This window comes from Phyllobates terribilis, unplaced genomic scaffold (genome assembly GCF_046119375.1).
Source record: "Phyllobates terribilis strain yellow unplaced genomic scaffold, ASM4611937v1 Scaffold_332__1_contigs__length_2088354, whole genome shotgun sequence".
NCBI classification, from domain to species: Eukaryota; Metazoa; Chordata; class Amphibia; order Anura; family Dendrobatidae; genus Phyllobates; species Phyllobates terribilis.
The window spans coordinates 179,647-202,853 of record NW_027363092.1 but is presented as its reverse complement, the minus strand read 5'-3'; the positions used below and the strand labels follow the sequence as shown (position 1 = coordinate 202,853).

The following is a 23,207-nucleotide window of genomic DNA, read 5'->3' as shown; positions in this document are numbered from 1 at the left end:
AGTCTACATGAGCAAAAAACAAGGAAAGTGTACCAAGAGTGGATCACAGACCTGTTGGCTGCTGGAACCCAGAGTCTTCGTATCCATCCCGATTCTCCATTGTGTTCAATAGATCTGGACATTAAACAATAAATGAGATGTTAGGCTATGTGCCCACGATGCAGAAATGCTGCAGATTTTTTCCACATCTCCCTGGCAGGAAAAATGCATGCGGATTGTACATGCGTTTTTCCTGTCAGGTAGAAGCGTTTGTCAAGCGTTTTTGCATGCATTTCCGCATGCGGGTTGACAAGCGCTTTGCAAGCGATTTTAGTATCACTTGGAAAAGTGCTTGACAACTTGGTCACACTATATAAATCCATGCAACCGGCATGAAGTTAATAGTTAAAAAAAGAATAAAAATGGTAAAAAATAAACATTATACTCACCTTCCGATGGCCCCCGGTCTCCTGTACGGCTCGTGATGGTCTAAAAGGACCTTTCATGACGTCATTTAGTCATGTGGCAGGTCACGCGACCGCCGATGTCACATGACTAAATGACGTCATGGAAGGTCCTTTTAGACCACCGCAAGCCGTAGAAGAGACCGGGGGACATCGGAAGGCGAGTGAGTATAATGTTTATTTTTTATTTTAAATTCTTTTTCTCCAATAACCCCACGACAGCACCAAAGGAGGATGTCACCCCACCCTAATAGGGACAGGAAACACAAAGAGGTTAAATAGCTCCTCCCTCATCCTCCCTCCAGTGTTTTTTCCTGTCCCTATTGGGATGAAGAGGTCATCCAGGGTGCTCTGTGCCGGCGGCAGACACCTGACATACCTGTTAAAGCCGGGCAGCTGGGACCGGGCAGTTTTCTCCTCCTTCCCTGATGCTGCTCCCGTCTCCTCTGGGACTCGGGACTCCTGTCCCCACCGTGTCCGCGCCTGCGGGTAAGGTCCGGTGGGTGTCGGGCTGGAGGCCTCCTCGAGCTCTCCAGCCCCGCTCCTCTCCCCCCTCTAAGCGGCCTCCAGCGGTCTCCGTAACGGAGCGCCACGTGTGGAATCCTGGAAGTGACACGGACCGCCGGGAACGTCACTTCCGGTATGCGTTCCACCCTGGAAAGCAAAAAAACAAAGCGGCCGGAAAGTTGCGTGTGACACCGGAAATGGGTCCCTGACGTCACTTCCGATCTGTTCAAAAAAAGAGAAAGGGGGAAATAAATGAATAACCCCGCAGGTGTTCCTGCTTCACCAAATTGGACCCAGGGGGAGGAGCTACACCACTCCCCTCCCCAGGGAAGGGAAGGAGCGCTGAGTCCAGTCGCCTATATAACAGCCCTGGACTAAAGACAGCTAAGGTAGGACCTAATCCATTTGTTTGCTACATTGGATGTCAGAAGTCTATCTTTGCCATGTCTGCGGAGCCCAGCACGATTCCAGTCCCAGTAAGTCTGGCACTGGGGGTCCTTTCCTAGGTGCAGGTTAGAATTAATATTTAATTACCCTTCTCCCTCTTTTTTAGGGGGACAAGGATCCTGCACCAGGAAATAAATCTAGCCGGAAGTGTGCTATATGTTCAAAAAAACTGTCTTCTTCCAGCAAAAAATATTTATGCCAGAAATGCACAGAAAAGATTATGAGGGAAGAGCAGCCGTCCCTTATGGACGAAATCAAAGGGATAGTCCAGCAGGAGATTCAGTCTTCATTGGCCTCCTTTTCCCGATCCACTTCTGATTCGCCTCCAAAGGCAAAAAAGAGGAAAATTTCCCTGGAAGAAAAAGGAGACTCGGACTCCCAGGACGAGACATTCCTTCCAGAAGACCCTACAAAGGAAGGTGAACTTAGTTCAGCAGAGGAAGGTCCGGAAAATAAGAAATATTATTTTTCAATGGAATTTATGGAAGACCTCCTCTCAGCAGTAAGAAGAAAGATGGAAGTGGAAGAAGAGAAGCCCACTAGATCAGTCCAGGAAGAGATGTTCGGTGGTCTCCGTTCAAAGAAAAGGATGGTGTTCCCGATACATAAAAACATTCAGGATCTAATCCTGGACGAATGGGAAAACCCTGAAAGACGGCTGAATACACCAGCGGAAATGAAAAATAGGTTTCCCGTAGATGAAGAAACCACAAAATGTTGGACAAAGATACCCAAGGTCGACATTCAAGTGGCAAGAGTAGCTAAAAAAACAGTATTGCCATTCGAAGATTCCTCTCAACTAAAAGATCCTCTGGACCGTAAGATGGACAGCCTTCTCAAGAAATCCTGGGAAACATCAGCAGTCCTTATGAACACAAATGTAGTCTTCACATGTGTTGCACGGTCCATGTCAAGATGGCTCAACCAGCTTGAAGAACACCTGGCTATGGGCACATCCAGAGAGGAGATACAAGCTTCCCTACCTTTACTGCAGAAAGCCACTGACTTCCTGGCAGACGCTTCAGCAGAATCCGTGAGGGTAACCGCCAGGGCAGCAGTCCTATCAAACGCCACAAGGTGAGCACTATGGCTGAAATCGTGTAGCGGTGATGTGGCCTCTAAAATAAAACTTTGTTCTATTCCCTTCAAGGGAGAATATATGTTTGGCCAGGCCCTTGACGACCTCCTGGAAAAGGAGGCTGACAAAAAGAAATCCTTGCCTGAACCTAGACACTATAAGAAGACCCCCTTTCGCCACCCTCAGGAACAGAATCCCCAATACAACGGGAAGAGCAAGTCCGGTTGATGGAGCTACCCCAAAGGGGGTAAAGATAGGAATATTTTTTCCCCAAAAGGACAACGACAACAGAAGCGGTGACGAATCATGAAATACCTTCCCCAATGGCAAAAGATCTGCTCCAATCGGTGGGTCTTAAATGTAATTCAAGAAGGGGTAAAGATCGAATTCTCCTCATATCCTCCCAGAAGAGTAAGGATAACTCATCTAAACTCTACAAGATTAAAAATCGCTCTGATGTCCGGCCTAAAAGACCTACTATCCTTGGGGGCTATTTCACCAGTTCGAAAAACAGAAAGATACACAGGTCACTATTCACGCCTGTTTATGATAAAGAAACCAAACGGCACATACAGAATAATAATATATCTGAAACCCTTAAACCAGTACATTGTCTACCGAAGATTCAAGATGGAGTCCATCAAATCAGCAGTTCCCTTAATAGGGCAGGGGTATGTGATGGCAACCATAGACTTACAGGACGCATACTATCACGTCCCTATACATCCAACATATCTAAAATTTCTAAGGTTTACAGTGGTTCAAGAGGATCAGACATTACACTTCCAATTCAACGTATTGCCGTTCTGGATATCTTCAGCACCAAGAATATTCACCAAAATTATGTCAGAAGTAGTGGCTTCAATCAGGAAAGAGAAAATCTACATCATTCCCTACCTCGACGACTTCTTACTAGTAAGTCCCTCAGTAGAATCACTCCAGGCAGATCTGCAAAGAACAATCCAGATCCTGACCACCCTAGGGTGGTTGATAAATCATCATCAAAAGTCAGACCTGGTCCCTGCCACAGAAAAAACGTTCCTGGGGGTTCTACTAGATTCCGCCAGACCTCCTTCCTACCAAAGGACAAACAGATACTCTTGAGATCCAAGATATCGAATCTAAAGACCCTGAACAGAGTGTCCCTAAGGTCTGTCATGTCAACCCTCGGCTCCATGACAGCCTGCATTCAATCTGTAGCCTGGGCTCAGGCTCACACCAGAGTTTTGCAGACTCATATTCTTGCACAGTGGGACGGATCCCCAAACTCACTAGACAGGAAGATCATGATCCCTCATTATGTGAAGACATCCCTATCATGGTGGCTCTACCCAAGGATCCTATGAATAGGGGTTCCATGGTCTCAGTTCCCTCTGGTAACAGTCACGGTAGATGCCAGCAAAACAGGATGGGGAGCCGTTGTTGCTCAAACCCCCTTCAGGGGTCTGGACAAAAGAAACCAGCAAGAAATCCTCCAACTTCCGCAAATTAAAGGCAGTGGAGGAAGCGCTCGAAATATGGGCTCCAATCATTACGGGCAAACACGTAAAAGTCTACTCAGACAACATGACTACCGTAGCTCATCTATCTCATCAAGGGAGCACAAGGTACTAGAATCTAAAGAGTATCTCGGCAAGAATATTCTTCTGGGCAGAAGGACATCTTCGTTCCTTATCAGGGTTGCACATAAAAAGGCTCAGACAACACCCAGGCCGACTTTCTGAGCAGAAGGAATATGCATCCGGGAGAATGGGAGCTGGACTGAGACATTTTCCACATGCTGACCAAACGATGGGGTCGTCCGGAGGTGGACCTCTTTGCAAGACGCCAGAACACCAAGGCAAAAAAATACTTCTCCCTAGATTCAGACGACGCATGCCTGGGGATAGATGCATTCGCTCACCCATGGCGTTTCCATCTGGCTTACGCCTTTCCCCTAATTCCATTGCTACCCAGAACCTTTCAGAAAGTAAGGACCGAGGAGGTAAAGATAATCTTGATAGCCCCGCTTTGGCCCAAAATAAGTTGGTTCAGTGCACTAAACAATTTAAGCATAGAGGGACCCCTCATTCTACCAGCAATCAGAAACCTTCTCTATCAGGGTCCAATACTCCATCCAGATCCAGAGAACCTCCATCTAGCAGCCTGGCTTCTGAATTCACATTCCTGAAGGCTAGAGGGCTCTCAGACCGAGTAATTCATACCCTACAAAAAAGTAGGAAACAAATCACAAACTCCATATACAGCAAGATATGAAAGACCTTCCTAGCATGGTATAAACCAAATATACCAGATCTTCGGCATCCTGACATGACCCAGATCTTGGATTTTCTACAAGAAGGGCTGGAGAAGTTCAGATTGCGGCACTGAGTATCTACTTCGACCAGAGCCTTGCCGAACACCGATGGGTAAAAAGGTTCATGACAGCAGCTACTCGTCTGCGTCCCAGAATAATTAACCACGTTCCCTCCTGGGATCTTAATATTGTCCTTAAAAGTCTGACACTACCACCATTTGAACCTTTGGCCTCAATAGAGCTGGATAAATTAGCTTGGAAAACAACATTTTGGCTGAGTTCACACGATGCGTATTTCATGCGTTTCCACGGCGTTTTTGCAGTTGCGTAAACGCCGCGGAAACGCATGAAAAACGCATGGTAGAAGGGAAGCAATGTTCCCCAATGGAAATCCGCATGTGCCGTGCCCATGATGCGGATTTTTCCGCAGCGTAAACGCTGCGCTCAAAAATCCGCAGCATGTCATTTAATCTTGCGTAAACGCGGCGTTTTCGCCGCCATTGACTTGCATTAGAACGCACCAATTCCGCAAGACTGCATCTGTACTTGCGTAATTGGTGCGTTCTAATGTGCGGATGGTACCCGGGTGTGGAGGAGAGGAGAGTCTCCTCCACACCCAGGTACCATTAAAAAAGCTGTAAAACAAGAATAAAATAAAAAATATATATATATACTTACCATCTGTCGGCCCGCGCAGCGCTCGTGCTTGCTTCCCGGCACTTGCAGTGAGTTGTAGGACCTGTGCTGACGTCAGAGTCATGTGACGGGTCACGTGACGCTGACGTCGGCAGGTCTTTCAGTTCAAAGTTGCCGGCAGAACGGAGTGAGCGGGACACCGGGGGCCATCGGAGGTAAGTATATACACTCTCTCGGGTCACACTATATAAATCCATGCTGTTTGCATGGATTTATATAGTGTGACCTAGTTGTCAAGCACTTTCCAGGTGATGCTAAAATCGCCTGGAAAGCGCTTGTCAATCTGCATGCGGAAACGCATGTGAATCCGCATGTATTCTGCAGGAAAAACGCATGCACAATCTGCATGTGTTTTTTCTGCCAGGGAGATGCAGAAATGCTGCAGAAATTTTCTGCTTCATTTCTGCATCGTGTGCACATACCCTTCTAATAGCAATTACCACTGCTAGAAGAGTAGGAGAAATCCAAGCCTTCTCAGTGAATGACCCTTATCTGAGAATCCTGGATGTTAGGATTATTCTACAATTGGACCCATCTTTCTTACCAAAGGTAATCTCAGACTTTCATAGGTCTCAGGACATAATTCTGCCTTCTTTCTGTCAAGACCCAAATAATAAAAGAGAAGAAGAATACCATACTTTGGATGCAAGACGGGTTGTTCTTCACTACCTCCAGAGGACAGACGCCTGGAGAAAAGATCAGAACCTCTTTGTTCAGCCATTTGGTCAGAACAGAGGGAAAAGGGTCTCAAAGGTTACCATCGCTACTTGGATCAAGAAAGCAATTGTGGAATCATATCAGATCCAAAATCTCTCACCACCAGAGAAACTGAAAGCACACTCTACAAGAGCCATGTCCGTCTCCTGGGCAGAAAAGGCTAGCGCTTCCCTCGAGCAGATATGCAGAGCAGCTACATGGTCTTCGGTCCATACCTTCACCAAGCATTACAAACTAAACTTAATGTCCATTAAAGACTTGGCCTTTGAGCGGAAAGTGCTTCAGGCCATTGTCCCACCCTGAACATGAGTCTTTGGTACTCCTCCTTTGGTGCTGTCGTGGGGTTATTGAAGAAAATAGAATTAGACTTACCGGTAATTCGGTTTCTAATAACCGCCACGACAGCACTGGTAATTCCCTCCCAGGCTTGGTTAGCCAATCATTTAATTTGAATAAATATAATTTGAAGCATCCATACTTGTGCGGTCCTTTATAAAAACACTGGAAGGAGGATGAGAGAGGAGCTATTTAACCTCTTTTGTGTTTCCGGTCCCTATTAGGGTGGGGTGACATCCTCCTTTGGTGCCGTCGTGGTGGTTATTAGAAACCGAATTACAGGTAAGTCTAATTCTATTTTTTTACAGGTCCTATGGTACCCGGGTCTGAGGAGAGTCTCCTCTTCGCCAGACCTGGGTACCATCCTCACATTGAATCGCTTAATATCCGCATGTGCACATGTAGTTATGCGGATATTAAGCAATTCAATGCAAGTCAATGGCGGCAATTACGCTGCGTGTCCGCAAAAATAACGGACATACTGGGAATTTTTCTGCGATGATAATCCACTAAATTTCCAGAACATGTGCACAGCACATGCGGATTATCATTGGGAACCATAGGGGGGACTTATTACCAAGCGTTTAAGCGTTTTCAATGCAGAAATTCTGCAGCAAAAACGCATAGTGGGCATGCAGCCTAACAAAACATTCATGTCGTATACAATAGTAAAAGGGGGTCAATTATTTAAAAATTAACTATATTCAATTGTTTATTTTTACAACTTGGATGAATTTACCCATTTTTAATATAATAGGAAACCCCTTTAAAAGGGAACCCGTTAAGCTACTCAAACCACAGGCATTATGAAGCAGAACGTGGCTTTGCAAGAGCATCCGAAAATGTATTCCTCCATAAGTTGGGATGTTTCACACCCACACGAAGAGTCAGCCGGGCACAACAGGGACATACCCAACAGGCCTAGACCGGCCCGGCAGTCTGGCGGCCCAGCCCGGCCCCAGACCTGCTTCTCTGTGCCCTTTTTCTAGTTGACTGACAAGACTCACATGTGTCAATTAACTGGATTGGGATGGGGAGAAGCAGGCCGAGGCTGCACTGAGGTAACCACGTCCTTCCCAAATATATTTTCTCTGAAACGCGGTAGCATTCAGAGAGAGGCCGGGGTCCACTAGCGTATGACCTCCAATGCGATAGCATCGGATGTGATATGCTAATGACGCTCAGCTCCTGCTCTGCTGTGAGTGTGCGCTGAGGGTCAGTGCGCTGTGCTCCGATTCTCTCACACAGAAAGGATCACAGCACAGCTGAGGAGACGGAGAAAATAATTACTCCATCTCTTCTGTTTCTGGCGTCAGCAGGAATCGCACTCCACTCAGGTGATCTCCAAGTGCAGTGTGATGCTTAACATGCACCCACAGGCTTATATGGGTGCGTGCAATCAGAGTCCTGCATGCAATCACAGAAGGCTGCAATTTTTTTTTTTAGCATGATCGCAATCTGATCGGAGTTGGAAAAAAAAACGCCACTGAACACAGCATCATAGGATTAAATTGGTATGAACGCAATCCTATTTTTTATCGGATTGCATTCGTCTGATTTAATCGCAAGTGAATGCGAGCCCTAAGGGTATGTGCACATTATCCAAACTGTCAGCACTTTGAATGCAGTATACTTTATGCTGTGTCCAAAGCGCTGCACGCAGGTGAATTTGTATGTGTTCATTGAACCACGCGGATTCTCCGCATTCTATACATTGCACTGATATAATTTCTCTTGCGGAGACTAGTGACTTAGCAAGATAAAGTGACATGTAGCTGTATGGAAAGACGCGTCACATGTCCACGTATGATCCGCAGGTACGCATAGTGGACATGGGATTTCTTGAAATCCCATTCACTTTGCTTGTAAGGTAGAATGCTGCGGTTTGCACGCAGTGCAAGTGTGCTGCGTCCAATCCGCAGCGTTTCCTGATCGTGTGAACATATCCTCAGACATATCTGTCCACAATCAAGCAGCCAGGCTGCGATTCCTGCTGACCATGGTTCAGGCAGCACGAATGTAATGACAGCTTCCTTTCAATATTCCATATATCAGCTGGTGCAACCGACACAGAGTCACCTCTGTCACGGATGGGATCCCCAGAGCTGGGAGAGGGCCGGAGTAGGGCCTGGGCAATAGTATAGACCATACCCTGCGCACACCACCATATAGCTCCCAACCGTCCCGCATATTGCGGGACCTGCACGATTTTGAGCCTCCGTCCCGCAGTCCTGGCCAGGACGCTGCTTCTCCTCCCAGAAGGCAGTGTGAAGCCAACACGCCCCCTCTGTCTCCTTGTTCACCGAGAGCAGCTCACTGCTTATCATTCCAGCGTTCTCCTGGACTGTGAGGTACTTTCAGAAGCAAAATAAATGATTCCCTCCAGCAGCAGCACGTGCACGATTTCTGAGTCTCAGAGCAGCCACACAACGGAGCTGCTGCTGAGGGCACCCTGAGGATGGATTGTCTCCTCTACTTCAGGCAGCATTAGTACACCAGAAATAGTTTTTACCTGAGCTGTAGTGTAGAAAGGATCAGAGGAGCAGCCATCAGACCATGGATGTCCGGCTGACCTGTAAGGGCAGGTTCTAGTGCAGCCTCCAGCCCCGAATAGAAAGTGACATGATCTGTGGTATTATTTATAATATGTACACCCCCTAGTATCAGGGCACCACAGATCCCAGCAGACGCTGGTTGCTATAGATCTCCACTGGACAGAGATTATTGTTGTAAGAACTAAATTCCTGTTATCGTTACCACACAACAATGATCTCTGTCCAGTGGAGATTTATAGCAACCAGCGTCTGCTGGGATCTGTGGTGCCCTGATACTACGGGGTGTACATACTATGGGGCCCGTACCGAATGGACAAACAGATGACGTCAGGCTGCCTCGGGTGATCAAAATCTGCCGGATGGTTAGAGATTCACAGCCTGCTGTCCAGCCGCCAGGTACCACTGACCTGGATGCTGGACCAGAGACCCCGGAATCCATCCGCTCATGTCTAGTCCCAACTGTCCCAGATACAGCACACAGTCCTGGATTTGGGTCTACGCCCTGCAGTCTCAGACGTCTGCTGAATTTCCCTTCATTACCAGCGCTCCACTGACCACTTCTCTTGCCGGGGGAGAAAGAAATGGTAAATGGGCGTGGATTGGGGTGTGGCCAGGGGGGCATGGCTAAAATTTGCTGTGTGCACCACATGGCGTGTCCCTCTTCCTGTTCTTCAAACGTTGGGAGGTATGCCATCACCACCGCACACCACCACTGCACCCTGCGCACACCACCGCACCCTGCGCACACCACCACCACCACCGCACACCACCGCACCCCACCATCACTACCGCACCCTGCGCACACCACCACCGCACCCTGCGCACACCACCACCACCACCATCACCACCGCACCCTGCGCACACCACCATCACCACCGCACCCTGCGCACACCACCGCACACCACCATCACCACCACCACACCCTGCAGGGAACAAGGAGACAAATGACGGCACATTTACAATTACAGGCGCTAGAAAACATTTGTTTTTGTGCTTCATGGTCTAGCAAGGTAAAGCTAAAGGCATAATTAAACATGAGCGATAGGTACTTTAAAATCTAGTTTTCCTGCAGCTACACTTCACGCACATAACATCATCCTGGAGCATATAGTCGGTGCCACTTATCTGTCCCTACACTAGACCTTAGACCTCCAGCAATAACATTACCTGCACTCGAGCACAGGAAATAACGACGATCACCTCCAGCAACGGACACGCCGCTCAAACCCGGCGGATGTGCACGGCTTGTCTTCAGAACACAGCCCGCAATGTGTAGCCACGCCCATATTCCATGGCCACCAATAGCATTCGACGCTGAAAGCCAATTGTTGAGTTTGTAAAAATGCTCTGTATGACACGGAAACAGTGATTGGCCCATGATTACACAGCACATTTGATAGGCAGTTGTTGCCGGACGGGCCTCATGCTGGCGCTAAGCGACGCAGCCAAAGCGGGAAGTTAAAAAAAAGTGTTGCAATAAATCGTCAGCGAGGTTGTATCTGGTGAGGAAGCTGCTTGCATAATGTCTTCCCTCCAGCAGCTCCAGTGTGCACGGATGTGGAGACTAAACTGCTCGTGGAAAGCCCACTCACCCACCTTCACCTCACCACAGAATACGCTGGAGGCAGAACCTGCAAAAAAAAAAACTACACACACATAACTCATCCTGTATTCACGTACACCTCACCCACATACATACACAGGAGTGTTCAAGAACACGCCACGAAAGCACATTAAAAAGGCTTAAGTTGTCAGCCATGTTTCCCAATGTGCTGTGGAAAAATCCACAGCACAACTGTTAATTTTGCATAGTCGTCGCCATTGACTTGCATTGGACCGCATAACATCAACATGACTACGTGTGCACATGCGGATATCACACGGTTCAATGTGCAGATGGTATCCGGGTGTAGAGGACAGGAGACTCTCCTCCAGACCTGGGTACCATAGGACCTGTAAAAAAAAGAAAATAAATATATACATTATACTTACCTTCTGATGGCCCCCGGTCTCCTTCTCCAGTGTCTTCGGCGGCACGCAATGGTGTAAAAGGACCTTCCATGATGTCATTTAGTAATGTGACTGGTCACGCGACCACCGACATCAATCACTAGTCAGCCAGAAAATCAAGAGATATAGTATGGAGGTGTTCTTGGACCCTCCTATTCATAGAGACAAGATCAGAAATGCAAATAGACCAACCCACAACTACACCGCTAAGTTCAAATACAGATGCAGGTATGAATCGCTCTACGCGAGCGCATTTCTCCTGATAATCGGTTCATCAGGAGCCACAGACCCTATAAATTCAGATAATATAATATGAATGCTTAATAACAGAGACTTGTCACCTGATGAAGACGACCTGCGTGCTGTCAAAACGCGTTGTGGATTATACAAGGCTTTTTAATAAAAGGTCTCAATTGACCATTTACCCCTGTCTTATTCAGCGGTTTTATATCCCCATCCATCAGCCTAACGCTTAAGATCACTGGCGTACTTGCATTACTTTCTACTGTTTGTCCCTTTGGGACCGCTGGTGGAGCTGCTTTAGGTTTTGTTTAACCGGTTCCCGACCGCCCACTGTAGATAAACGTCCGCGCTGCCTGGGCTCTGTGCAGCGCCGACGTTTAAAAACGGTGGGTGGTCTCGCAGTGCTCAGGACCCCCAGGGTCCTGCAAGCACTGCGATTCCGGTGCAGAGCGTTAGCTCTGACAGGGTACATTATCGGGACCTGATTAGATCAGGTCCCAGTGATGTTAACCCTTTGCTGTCTTCTATATGCTGTGATCTATAGTGATCGCGGCATATAGGAGACAGCAGGAAGAGAGGGGGTCGTCTTACTTACCTCCAAAGACCTCCGTTTCGTTTAAGGACCTGGGGTTGCTATGGCAGCTGGAGGTCACATGACCGCCTCCAGCTCTGCCATATATGGTGTCCTTCCTGTCTGGCTTCAGCCTGTATGTAGCTGATACCAGACAGGAGACTCTGACTGAAACAGTCAGGGAAGATCTCATGTAATGTAATATATGTCTATTACATTACATGAGATCAGTGATCAGAAAAATAAAAATTAATGTCCCATACAGGGACTAAGTAAAAATGTAAAAAAAAGTAAAAAAAAAGTTTTTAAACTATTAAAAAAAAAAATCACAAAATAAATAAATAAAATATTAAACCAATAAATCCGTAAATTATTACAAAACCAAAAAAAGTACACATATTTGGTATCGCCGCGTCCAAAACAACCCGAGCTATAAAACTGTCACACTAATTAACTCCTTCTGTGCACACCGTAATAAAAATAAATAAAAAACGGAGCAAAAAAATATGCTTTTTCATCATATCGCCAAACAAAAAGTGGAAAAAAATGCGATCAAAAAGCAGAATAGAAATAAAAATGGTACCGCTGAAAACGTCATCTTGTTCCGCAAAAAAAAGCCGCCATACAGCTCCATCAGCCGAAAAATAAAAAAGTTATAGCGCTCAGAATAAAGCAATGCAAAAAAAATATTTTTTTTTCTATAAAATTGTTTTATTGTGTAAAAGCGCCAAAACATAAAAAAATACAGTAAGTGTAGTATCGCTGTAAACGTACTGACCCGAAGAATAACGCTGCCTGATCACTTTTACCACACGCAGAACGGCATAAAAAAAAACTCAAAAAACAATTCCTGAAGTGTTTGTTTTTGTTAACTTTACCTCCCAAAAAACGGAATAGAAAGCGATCAAAAAATGTCACGTGCCCAAAAATGGTTCCAATAAAAATGTCAACTCGTCCCGCAAAAAACAAGCCGTCACATGACTCTATCGGCCGAAATATGGAAAAATTATAGCTCTCAAAATATGGTGATGCAAAAACTAGATTTTGCAAAAAAAGCGTATTTTAGTGTGTGACAGCTGTCAGTCATAAAAACCCGATATAAATCTGGTATCTCTGTAATCGCACCGACCCGAAGAATAAAGTAATCTAATCAGTTATATCACACGAGGAACGGCATAAAAAATAAATAAAACAAATATTATTCACCTGCTACTGATTTGTTTATTATGTCTCCCAAAGATCCCAGTAAGGCTCTGCTCACATTTATCCTGTGCTCTGCGCTGAGCACTTACACCAGAGTTTCCATGTAAATCTCTGAAATACGTGATTCAGCCAGAACCCATGATGGAAGATTCCCTGTAATGAGGCAGATATAGGCCACTGTGGATGCCGTCTAGCCTGGGATCCCACGGTGTCATTTGTTTTAGGCGTGCATAAAAGTGCGGTTGGCCACAGTTTTGTGCACTTCTGAAAAAAAGGACACCACTAAACAGAGGCCAGACGGAGTCCAGAGTAACTCTGCTGCCTCATTACAGTGAATGGATCCCGCAGGGGTTTCATCTGATTACATCACTTGGAAAATTAGATGGAAACCCCGATGTAAGTGCTCAGTCTAGAGCGCCAGATAAATGTTACGTAAAATGTTCCCAATAAAAGCTTCAACTCAGTCCTCAAAAAAAGCTAGTCCCCACTCAGGCCCGTCATCTGTTAAAAATATAAGGGACTTCCAAGTTACTGGTAGCAGAAAGGCTCTGGAAAAGCAAAATGGTCCTTGCCCCCCAAAAGAAATTCAGAAAATTTTGTGTTCCCAAATCCAAATGCCTATTCTACAATAATTTGTTCTCCAATTGTCAAATAGCGCTCCTTCCCCCTCAAATCTCACCGTATGGCTAAGTGGTACGATACAGCCACATATGGGGTATTGACACTTTTAGAAGAAATTGTGTGACACATTTCGGCACCATTTTTACCCATTGCCCTGTGTGAAAATGTAAAATCTGAGGGTAAAACATTTTTTTGTGGTAAAAATATAATTATGCTTTTTTCACTGCCCAATGGTATAAACTTAAAAATTAAAAAATGCTCACTACTTCCCTAGATGAATTCCTTGAGAGGTGTAGTTTACAAAATGGGGTCACTTGTGGGGGTTTCTGCTGTTTTGGCATGTCAGGGGCTCTTCAAATGTGACATGGTGTCTGCTGCCTATCCCAGCCAACATAGCGCTTCTTTCTCTTCCGAACCCTGCCGTACACCAAAGCAGTGGTTTTCCCCCACATATGGGGTATCGGCGTACTCAGGAGAAATTGTGCAACAAATTTCATGGTGCAATTTATCCTGTTACCCTTATGATAATGCAAAATTAGGGAATGAAAAACATTTTTTATGGGAAAAATGTGAAAATTTTATTTTTACGGCTCAATATTATAAACTTCTGTGAAGCAGCTGGGGGTGCAAGGTGCTCACCACACATCTAGATAAGTTCCCTAAGGGGTCTAGTTTCCAAAATGGTGGCACTTGTGGGGGGTTTCCGCTGTTTAGGCACATTAGGGGCTCCCCAAATGTGACATGGCGTCCGCTAATTATTCAAACAAATTTTACATTCAAAAAGTCAAATGGCGCTCCTTCCCTTTCAAACCTTGCCATGTGCCCAAACAGTAATTTGCCTCCACATATGGGGTATCGGCGTGTTCAGGAGAAATTGCACAACAAATTTCGTGGTGCAATTTATCCTGTTACCCTTATGATAATACAAAATTAGGGAATGAAAAACATTTTTTGAGGGAAAAATGTGAAAATTTTATTTTTACGGCTCAATATTATAAACTTCTGTGAAGCAGCTGGGGGTGCAAGGTGCTCACCACACATCTAGATAAGTTCCCTAAGGGGTCTAGTTTCCAAAATGGTGGCACTTGTGGGGGGTTTCCACTGTTTAGGCACATTAGGGGCTCCCCAAATGTGACATGGCGTCCGCTAATTATTCAAACAAATTTTACATTCAAAAAGTCAAATGGCGCTCCTTCCCTTTCAAACCCTGCCATGTGCCCAAACAGTAATTTGCCTCCACATATGGGGTATCAGCGTGTTCAGGAGAAATTGCATAACAAATTTCATGGTGCAATTTATCCTATTACCCTTATGATAATGCAAAATTAAGGGATGAAAAACGGTTTTGTGGGAAAAATGTGAAAATTTTATTTTTACAGCTCAATATTATAAACTTCTGTGAAGCACCTTGGGGTTCAAGGTGCTCACCACACATCTAGATAAGTTCCCTAAGGGGTCTAGTTTCCAAAATGGTGTCACTTGTGGGGGGTTTCCACTGTTTAGGCACATCAGGAGCTCTCCAAACGCAACATGGCGTCCGCTAATTATTCAGACAAATTTTACATTCAAAAAGTCTAATGGCGCTCCTTCCCTTCCGAACCCTGCCGTGCGCCCAAACAGTGGTTTTCCCTCACATATGGGGTATCAGCACGCTCAAGAGAAATTGCACAAAAAAATTTGGGGTCCATTTTTTCATGTTACCCCTGTGAAAATAAAAAAATTGGGTCTAAAGTAACATTTTTGTGAAAAAAGTTAAATGTTAATTTTTTTCTTCCACATTCCAAAAATTCCTGTGAAGCACCTGAAGGGTTAATAAAGTTCTTGAATGTGGTTTTGAGCACCTTGAGGGGTGCAGTTTTTAGAATGGTGTCACTTTTGGGTATTTTCTGTCATAAAGACCCCTCAAAGTGACTTCAAATATGATGTGGTCCCTAAAAAAATGTTTTTGTAAATTTTGTTGGAAAAATGAGAAATCGCTGGTCAACTTTTAACCCTTATAGCTCCCTAACAAAAAAAAATTTGGGTTCCAAAATTGTGCTGATGTAAAGTAGACATGTGGGAAATGTTATTTATTAACTATTTTGTGTGACATATCTCTCTGATTTAAGGGCATGAAAATTCAAAGTTTGAAAATTGCAAAATTTTAAAAATTTTCGCCAAATTTCCGATTTTTTCACAAATAAACGCAAGTGATATCGAAGAAATGTTACCACTATCATGAAGTACAATATGTCACGAAAAAACAATCTCAGAATCAGGGGAATACGTTGAAGCGTTCCAGGGTAATTACTTCATAAACTGGCAGTGGTCAGAATTGAAAAAATTGGCCCGGTCACGAAGGCAAAAACAGGCTCTGGCGCGAAGTGGTTAATATTACTTGCTATTTTAGAGGAGCTAAGTGACGGTAGTATCTAGATTGGAGTTGATTTCTGGAGGGGGAGGAGTGATTTCATGAAATCATTATGTCACCGGAAGGGGCGGCTCCTTCTCAGTCCAGTGGAAACTATTCCCTTGCAGCTGCAGCAGTGTGCACATTGTGCCGGGACAGGAGGACTGGTGATGAGGAGCTCCTGTAGTTGATCCTGAATTGTGCTGTGGAGAGGACTCCAGGACTCTGCTGAGGTTCCTGTACTGAGCTGTGTGCAACAACCTGTGCCCTGACGAGAACTCTGCTGAGGAGCTCGTGTTCAGCGAGGACTCTGTTGATCCTGAGCTCGTCTAGTGCTGATTCGGAGTTGACTGAGATGGGGAGAATTGACCATGTGAATAAATGTTGTAGATGAGCATCCAGGGGACTGTGTGGAGGGCATGGGCTATGTAGAGGTTCATCCAGGGGACTGTGTGGCTGGTGTGAGGGGGCATGGGCTATGTAGAGGTTCATCCAGGGGACTGTGTGGCTGGTGTGAAGGGGCATGGGCTATGTAGAGGTTCATCCAGGGGACCGTGTGGCTGGTGTGAGGGGGCATAGGCTATGTAGAGGGGCGTCCAGGTGGCTGGTGTGAGGGGGCATTGGTTATGTAGAGGGGCGTCCAGGTGGCTGGTGTGAGGGGACATGGGCTATTGTAAAATATTAATCTCTTATGATAAAAGAAATATATAATAAGCTTTGAAGCTTTGGGTCTCATGCAGAGAAAGACTGAGGGGTTATTTTGAAGATCTTGGCAGACACACCTGTTCTGTACGTCAAACCTATAGGGCTCTTGTCGACATGGGGTATTTGGAGATAACTAATGATGAAAGGTCATTAGCCATATGTTTGAAATATGCCAACATGAGGTAATTGTATGCAGTCAAAAATACATATTCCATTACTAGGGTTTTCTTAGTATAGAGAAGCTACTACTGTATCAGCAAATCGCCATAATGGGTTATGAAACTGTAAAAATAATCTCCAATGTCTGTCTATGGGGCAAGATGGTATAAAAGCAGAGGCAGTTGTATGGAGAGTAGATTTCTCATACCTTGAGAATCTCCACCACGGACCATCACATACTTCTAAGACTGGATACGTAAGAACTTATAATAGCTTCCTTTCTCTTTTTAACATGATACTTCTTTTGTTGTGTGCTATGAACTATTTCTTTCTATTTTTGTAATCACTTTTGAATGAACATTAAATAAGCTTTTGTTTTATCCACACAACCCAAGATTGCTTTCCTTCTATCCTAAGCCGTGCCCTTACCTAAAGTAAGGAAGTGTTAATTTTTCTAACATTAATGGCGAGCCACAGCCAGTTCTGATTTTTTTGTGTGGAATCCTTCTCCTCGTACAAAGGGGGGAGGAGAAAGCTAAAAATATACTTGTACAAGTCTCAGGAATTTCACACATTCACAAGGATCAGAGGGAATCTGCAGGACGGTGAGGAGTGTGTCTCCAAAAGCATACAACATGTGGAGGTCTGCGGAGCACAGAAAAGCCACCATCCATTGACGGTTGGATCAATCCAGGAGAGGAAAAGCCATTCCATAGGTGAGAAAGGGATTTTATTCATGACTATTCTAAGGAAAGTAACATGCAGTTTAAGTTTGTTCATAGTCATACAGATGCACAATTATGGTCTAGCTTGTATAGCCAATGTGAAGCAGAGAATCTTAGCATTGATAAAAGTTTTTTTTCTGTAAAAAAGTTACAGAGAAAGACCTTTAACACTTTCAGAGCAGGAATGAATGTGTTGCATGGATTTATGTCATTGTACATCAACTAAGGAATGTGCTCCTCAGAATTGTGAGGCCATCACAACACTGGACCTGGTCACAGGACAATAAAACCTTCACACTCCTTATCTATTAACTGCTAAAATATTTATAGCCAGAACTGTTTATCTCTTCCATAATAACTCTGCTTTTCATCACCTGTCTTACCTATTGCATTTTTTTTTCTTGTGTTTCTTATTGTGTATAAATATGTGACTCTTCAGATTTTGTGGTATACTATGCCTGATGAAGAGACCTGAGTAGTCTCGAAAGCTTGCAATTTGTTACCATCTTTTCAGTTAGCCATTAAAAGGTATCAACCACTGAGGACTCTCAAATCTAAATATTTTTCTATCTACTGGCTAACACGGTACAAGAATATATAATTTCCCTATAGAGAAAGCTTCAAAATGTGATGCATATGGTCCGTGTGTACAATAATTTGTTTTTTGAAAAAACTGACAAACAAGCACACAAAGCATGCATTATCACACAAGAGACCAGTCATACTGAGACACAAGACACTGACGGGGATTACTTTAATTGTCCAAATTGTTTGATTTTGGCAGAACATATTGAACAATTGGAAGATCAAATTGATACTCAGAGAGAGTTATTGTCCAAATTACACCAAGACATAAAAAAGGTTTCTGTAAATATAAGATCAAATAGTAAAAGTGAAGATAATGCCTCCACATCATTTGTACCAGAAACACAAGATTCAGAAATTTCAGGGGAATATTTACAGGGAATTGAATTACAAAGGAAAAAATTACATGACAGAGCAGCACGAATCAATCTTAAAATACATGATCAATTAATGAAAATTGTAAAAGACATCCCAAAGTACAATGAGAAGGTGGATTCTTTCGATAATGCCGACATTCTTGAATCTAATACAGATAAGTTCAATCTTAATGATGAACAAAAAAACAAGACATTCAGAGTTTGGTTACCCTCACATATGGCAAAAAGATTACAGATCACGCCCAGACTAAATGATAATAATGAACTAACACATAGTACTGAAGAAGACAGACTTAGTTGACATTTTGAATCAATTGAGTGCGAGTATCCATGATGACCCGTTTTCTTTTTTGGTCAAATTTGAACAGACCTATAGACTGGTGATGCCTGTTGGGTCTAATGAGGAATCAGCATCCGTGATCAAATTGTATGTAACAAAGTTCAAGTACCTAGATCCTGTTTCAGTGCAATTGGCTAGTGCTCTGACATCATTGCAGGAGGCAATGACTTTTATTGATAAAATTAGGAGATCCATGAAGCGGAATCAGGTCAAGGCAAAAATAGCTGTAGTTCATGAGGAAAAAGATAGACGACTGACATCAGAGAAAACTCAACCAAAACCTAAACCCACATTAACATCCAGGAAAAGAGATTACACTGAGCATAGAGCTAAAAATATCACACAAAGGAACAATATCCATTGTTATTTTTGTGGTATACCTGGACCCTTAAAGAGGCAGTGCAGGAAATTCTTGAGAGCAGAATCAGAAGCAGATACACCGGGAACAGGTAAGCTTGGAAAGAAAGACGGACTTATTCCAAAATCATTCAACAAACCTTCCGCCCCTCCACCCCCTCACTCTGACATTACGCAGACACAGTCACCATATGCTCCATTAATCAGACAGATCAGAGAGATGACGGTGAAGGAGTCAAGTTCCAGGGACAGTGTTTTTAGAAGAGACACTGGTCTGCTCCCATCTCCATCTCTCTAACTAGCAAAGAATGCTCCCACACCCCATCCATTGGAATTTGTGACTCTGAGATGACTGGATTGGATGACTGTGGCAAACCGTTCCTCAAAGTAATTCTGGCAGAACAGAGTGCTGTGTTTCTGATTGATACCGGGGCACAATTCAGTGTTACTAATCTTGATTTGATGATAAACCCAGAATCTCCAAGTTGTAATATTATCGGATTCAGCGGAAAAGAAAAAACAAAAGCAAAGATTGTTTCTAATGTTATGTTGGAAATACCAGGTTCTTTCAAAACAGGAATTGATATTTGGGATTGTCGTGATTCTGAGAATATACTTGGTGCAGATTTTATGCAGAGATTCGGATGGGTAATTGATCTAGGGAATCAAGTGATCTGGAAAGATTCTAATGGACGTAAACCTGTAGTCACTGACCCTAGTGAATATAGCCATGTTGGAAGTATTTGCTTGAATGATGTTGTGCCATCAGATCATTTGTGGCCTGAAACTGGTGGTAATGAGGTATTGACTTAAATTGTACAATGATTTCCTTCTCTTTGGGCTCAGTTCAGAAATGAGATGGGTACAATTAAGGATGTAATTGTGAATATAGAAGGACGTGATCCTCCTCCACAGCGTCAGTATAAATTGCCTCCAGATTCAATTGGTTCTATGTCTAAGATCATACAGGAATTGCTAGCTCAAGGTGTCATACGTAAGGCTAACTCTGTAAGTAACAATCCTTTATGGTGTGTATTGAAATCTGATGGTACATATCAAATGATATTGGATTTGCGGATGTTTAATAAACATACTCCTAACGTTTCTCCAATCGTCGCTGATACTCATGATATGATGGCAAGGCTAAATGCAAAGGCAAAATATTTCTCTGTGCTAGACATTAGCAATGTTTTTTTCAGTATACCTCTTGAAAAGAGTTGTCAGTACAAGTTTGCATTTACTTTCTTGGACGAGCAATATCTGTTTTGTAGGTTACCTCAAGGAGCACATTTGTCACCTAGTGTTGTTCATCAGGCATTGGCAAAGGTATTATCCAGATTTTCTAGGCCTGATTGCATACTGCAATATGTGGATGATATTCTGTTGTCTACTGAGGATAAGGAGTCACATGTTTCTCTTTTGGCAGAATTGTTTGAACTGTTGTATGACTCAGGGTTGAAATTGAACACTAAAAAGGTTGAACTGATGCAGACCGAGGTCAGGTTTCTGGGAGTATTGTTGAGTCCAGGAAAAGACAGCCATTCCAGGAAAGAATAGAGGCAATCTCTCTCCCAATCCCAACCACACACAAGGCATTGCGACATTTTTTGGGTCTTGTAAACTTCTAGGGATTTCATTGAGAATTTTGCTGAAAAGGCCAGGCCTTTGTACGATCTTTTGAAAGGTGAAAATAATGACTATTTTGGTCCTTGGGGTGTTGAACAACAAACCTCATTTGAACAAATGAAAATGAATTTACAGAATGCACCTGCTTTGTCCACAGCAGATCCTTCAGCTCCATTTGCTTTGCAAGTTCACACATCAGAGACAGCGGTGTCTGCTGTTCTGTTACAATTGCAGGCAGAAGAGTGGAGAATTTTGGGCTATTTTTCTAAGCTTCTCTCACCTGTTGAAAGAGGTTTTGAAATTTGTGCGAGACATTTGGTAGGCGTCTACTTTGCAGTCAAAGCAACTGAACACATTGTTGGTTTCAACAAAATCATTCTGCAAACTCCTCATTCTACACTAAAACTTCTCTTTGAGAAAAATATCCCAGGTGTGTCACATCAGAGATTTGCCCATTGGTTACTGTCATTATCTCCCAATCAAATTGAGGTAGATTATAAGGCCAAATATGTTCTTCCTCAGTTGATGCAATATGAAGGGCAAACTCATGATTGTCTCTAGTCTTTTCAGGATCCAAGTCCATCACTTTTCAGACGGAAGGCAGAGGTAACAGATGAAGCAGTTTTTGTAGATGGTTCCCGATTCTATTCAGATGGGCACTATTATACAGGATATGCCATTTTTTATCCCACAAGAGGACAGGTGGTAAAACACAAGTTACCTAGTCATTTTTCAGCTCAGAGGGCAGAGCTAGAAGCAGTAAAAATGGTGCTACAGCTGAATGAGGCTGACGATCAGTGTCCCATTGTGATCTACAGTGATAGCTCCTATGTTGTGAGATCACTGACAGATTACCTGCCAGTTTGGGAAAAAAGAGGCTATGTAGATTCTTCTAACAAGACTCTTGTACATAGTAACACACTGAAAATAATTTTTGAAATAGCTTCAAAAACCCCTAATGGTTTTGCTATTGTTCCTGCCCATAAAAAGTCTTATGATGAATTATCTGTTGGAAATGCAACCACAGATATGTTAGCCAAAGAGGCAGCCCTGACAGGAGAAGAAATGTTTGAACCTGAACCTCTCGAGGTTTCAGCAGTTCAAAGAACAGACACGCATATCCCTTCTTTTGCGTAAGAACAAGAAAAAGATACTACTCTTGTTGCTTCCCGGGTTGATCCAAATCCTCCCTTTGTTTGTGAAAACGGGGTTTTGTGTCATGACTTAAACAGGGACTTGCTTCCTGTTGTACCAAAACATCTACAGGATGAGTTCACAAGATATAATCATGAAAGCTTGAGTCATTTGGGCCAACAGAAATTGTTAGGCATTCTCAGAGAGAAATTTTACTGGGAAAAGATGGATGAGACTGTACAAAGTATTGTTCAATCATGTCTCATTTCTGCCCAAATTAATCCAAGACCAAAAGGACAGAAACCACCACTACTGCGAACCGCACCTGCTGATGGTCCATGGTCTACATTACAAATCGACTACATTGGTCCATTACCATCAGGTAAAAATGGTCTCAGGTATACATTGGTTGTAGTAGATGTTTTTTCTAAATGGGTTGAAATTTTACCTGTCAGGAAAGATGATGCTTTGTCTACAGCTAGAGCATTAGTTAATCATGTCTTTTGTACTTGGGGGATCCCAAGAATAATTACCTCTGATTGAGGAAGTCACTTCACAGGAAAGATCATGCGAGCAGTTTGTACTATTCTAGGGGTACAACAACAGTTTCATGTACCCTATCATCCACAGTCTGCTGGTATTGTGGAAAGGATGAATAGGACAATAAAATCCAGAATTGCAAAAATGTTATTGGACAAAGGTAATACTTGGGTTGATGCAGTACCTTTTGTACTATTGAGGGTTAGAGGAACAACTTCCTCCACAACTCAGTTTACTCCTTTTGAACTAATGACAGGAAGGAAAATGCCATTGATTTTCCCACATGAACCATTTTTGTCCACACCTCAAAAAGATGCTGTTGCAAGGTCCAGATGGTTGCAATTGTTGCAGAAAAATTTGAAAACCATTCTTCCACATGCTGCATCAAGTATGCAGAGGATGGAGCCACCATATGAATCCAAATTCAAAAAAGGGACTCTAGTCATGATAAAAACTTTCAGGAAGAGTGGACCTTGGGAAAGTAACTGGGAAGGTCCCTTTGAAATAATCGACACCATGGGACGAGTTATGATCCTAGTGCAACCAG

The 23,207-nt window shown here is 43.7% G+C and overlaps 1 protein-coding gene across 2 annotated transcripts in view; it reads right to left on the bottom strand.

The window, feature by feature from the left end:
* CEP85 (centrosomal protein 85) overlaps window positions 1–10,379 on the bottom strand; it is a 174,968-nt gene extending 164,589 nt beyond the window's left edge. Inside the window, exons 1-2 of one of the 2 annotated variants that reach the window (XM_073666560.1) lie at window positions 10,243–10,379; window positions 52–114 (exon numbers count right to left, since the gene is read on the bottom strand). In XM_073666560.1, coding sequence (XP_073522661.1) covers window positions 52–100 — 49 coding nt within the window. In that variant the 5' untranslated portion in view covers window positions 101–114; window positions 10,243–10,379. Of the gene's footprint in view, window positions 1–51; window positions 115–822; window positions 1,170–10,242 lie in introns of those variants that run through there. The other variant, XM_073666561.1, reaches the window with a different exon arrangement.
* Window positions 10,380–23,207: the final 12,828 nt, after the last annotated feature.